Genomic DNA, 1,869 nt, shown 5'->3' with positions numbered 1-1,869 from the left:
TGCCACGCGAGAGGAGTTGATGAGCCACGTGCTCACCCAGCGCCGTCTCATTCGGCATCTGCATCGGCGCGTCGTCGAACTGGAGCGGGAGGTTTCCTTGGTGTCCCGCAGTTCACCTCCTCGGAGGAGCGGTGCGACAGCGTTGTCTGTGGGGCTTCGTAAAATTGGCCGCGTCCTGCAAGCACATGCCTCAGGTGCGCTGCATCTTCCGCAGGAGTTTGTGGCCGAGTTTCTGTACATCCAGAAGGAACTTGCCGCCGCGGCATCCGGTGAAGCTCCCACACCATCGTCGGGGAGGCCAGCGGCGTCACCGCCTGAGGAGGGGTCCAGTGTTCCGCGGCGTTTTTCTCCGCCAGGTTCTCTCATTCAACGGACCCAGCAGCGCCTGTCAGTGATACAGAGGGATGAGACGCCGTAGTGCATTACGAGCATGGGGTCTTTGTGTTTCCTATGCCGAAGCTTGGGGTTTGCTTCTTCTTTCCCTTTGTTGCTCTTTTTTCTTTCTCTCACTGTACGTGAGCTTTGGGTGGCGCACACATTTTGGTTGCGTCGTTGGTGAACCCCTCTCCCTTTTCTCGTTGCTTATCCCCCTATTTGTTGCTTGCGAGGGTAAATCATGCAGTTCGTCGTGGTAGATGGCGCCTGGCCGGTGGTTCCCTGTGCGATTTCTCGCTCCCAACTCCTGGCACGTGCAGTGAGGGACAGCGACCTCGGCGAGGAAGGCGGTGGCCGCTTCTTGCTCCCAGGCAGCGCCCTGGTCACGTTATGCCAAGAGGTATTGGACGCCTGTGCTACGAGAAGCCAAGCCCCTCCAAACCTCAAGGCGTTGGACGTTGCCCTCTTGCATGCTCCGCACAGTGGCTCGCCGGGAGCTCTTTGCCTTTACGCACCGACGAGTGTGGGGCAACAGCGTTTTGCAGTGGAAGATCTCGCTGGGTCAGAATGCTTGCTGGCATTCACCGCACACCGGGAGTCTCTCATCTCTGTGGCCTTACTGTCCGGTGTGAGGCCTACCCACAAGGAGAGAGACGACGCCACAAGGCCTTCTGCACGACGCCCGGAGACACGGAGTGGGAGCGACATTCGTGAGGTGTCAGGGTCGAAGGCAGCTAGACTCGCAGGACGCAGCGTCCCTGCCCTACGGAAGTTTACACGCGCAGAAACGTACTTCACTTCGGTTGCATCGACGACGCAGAGGGACTTTGCGGTGGTGAACGAGCTGCTTCTGTTGGGAACGATCCGCGTGAACGAGCGTGTGGAGTCGTTTGTCTGCAGCGTGTGTGGGAACTTGCCGTGGCGAACGATGACGACGTCATGCTGCGGGGCGGTGGTGTGCGCTGTGTGTGCCCCGACGTTGTCGTCATCGTCGGTCCTCGGAGAGGAGGTGGTGTGCGCTGTGTGTGGTGAGGTGCCTCTCACAAATCCCGAGGCCCACGTGAGCCGCGACGCGGAGGTGATGCGGTTGGTACGGGAGCTCCGCGTGTTGTACCGTCCGCAGCTCTCTGTGGCTGCGTGTCGCACCCTTCCGAGTGGGAGTCAGCCCCCTCCCACACCGTTCACGGTGCACCACGCAGGGTTGCCGCTACCGCTGTGCGACACGAGTGGGCCAACAGCTTCCGTGCTTGGGTCTTTGTTTTTGGGGTCATCGTGACGCCGCCTTCTTTGTGGCTTGCTGTGCGTGCGCATGTGTGCCATTGAAGTTATTGGATTCCCTCTTTGCTGTCCTGGTAACGTTGCCGCCGCAGTGAGGGATAGCGTGGAGGGCGGTGGTGGTGTTTCTTGCTCTGCAGTTCATTTTTTTCTTTTACTCCTCTATTTGCTGGAAGGTGTGACTGCGGCGGATCCAACCCTCTTTTTTTTATTTGTTTT

The 1,869-nt window shown here is 59.1% G+C and overlaps 2 protein-coding genes across 2 annotated transcripts; both read left to right on the top strand.

Annotated features, from left to right (window-relative positions):
- Positions 1-418, top strand: TraAM80_09247 (uncharacterized protein; the record flags this gene model as incomplete). Its single annotated transcript, XM_029385941.1, has 1 exon — positions 1-418. A coding segment is annotated over one exon (418 nt), but the record flags the coding sequence as incomplete, so codon positions are not given.
- A 198-nt stretch (positions 419-616) lies between these two features.
- Positions 617-1,651, top strand: TraAM80_09246 (uncharacterized protein; the record flags this gene model as incomplete). Its single annotated transcript, XM_029385940.1, has 1 exon — positions 617-1,651. The coding sequence occupies one exon, from the start codon at positions 617-619 to the stop codon at positions 1,649-1,651; it is 1,035 nt and encodes a 344-aa protein (XP_029234219.1).
- Positions 1,652-1,869: the final 218 nt, after the last annotated feature.

This window comes from Trypanosoma rangeli (genome assembly GCF_003719475.1).
Source record: "Trypanosoma rangeli strain AM80 chromosome Unknown Tra_15.4_contig_00540, whole genome shotgun sequence".
In the NCBI taxonomy this organism is placed as follows: Eukaryota; Euglenozoa; class Kinetoplastea; order Trypanosomatida; family Trypanosomatidae; genus Trypanosoma; species Trypanosoma rangeli.
The sequence above is the reverse complement of the archived record's forward strand: the minus strand, read 5'-3'. Positions and strand labels throughout refer to the sequence as shown.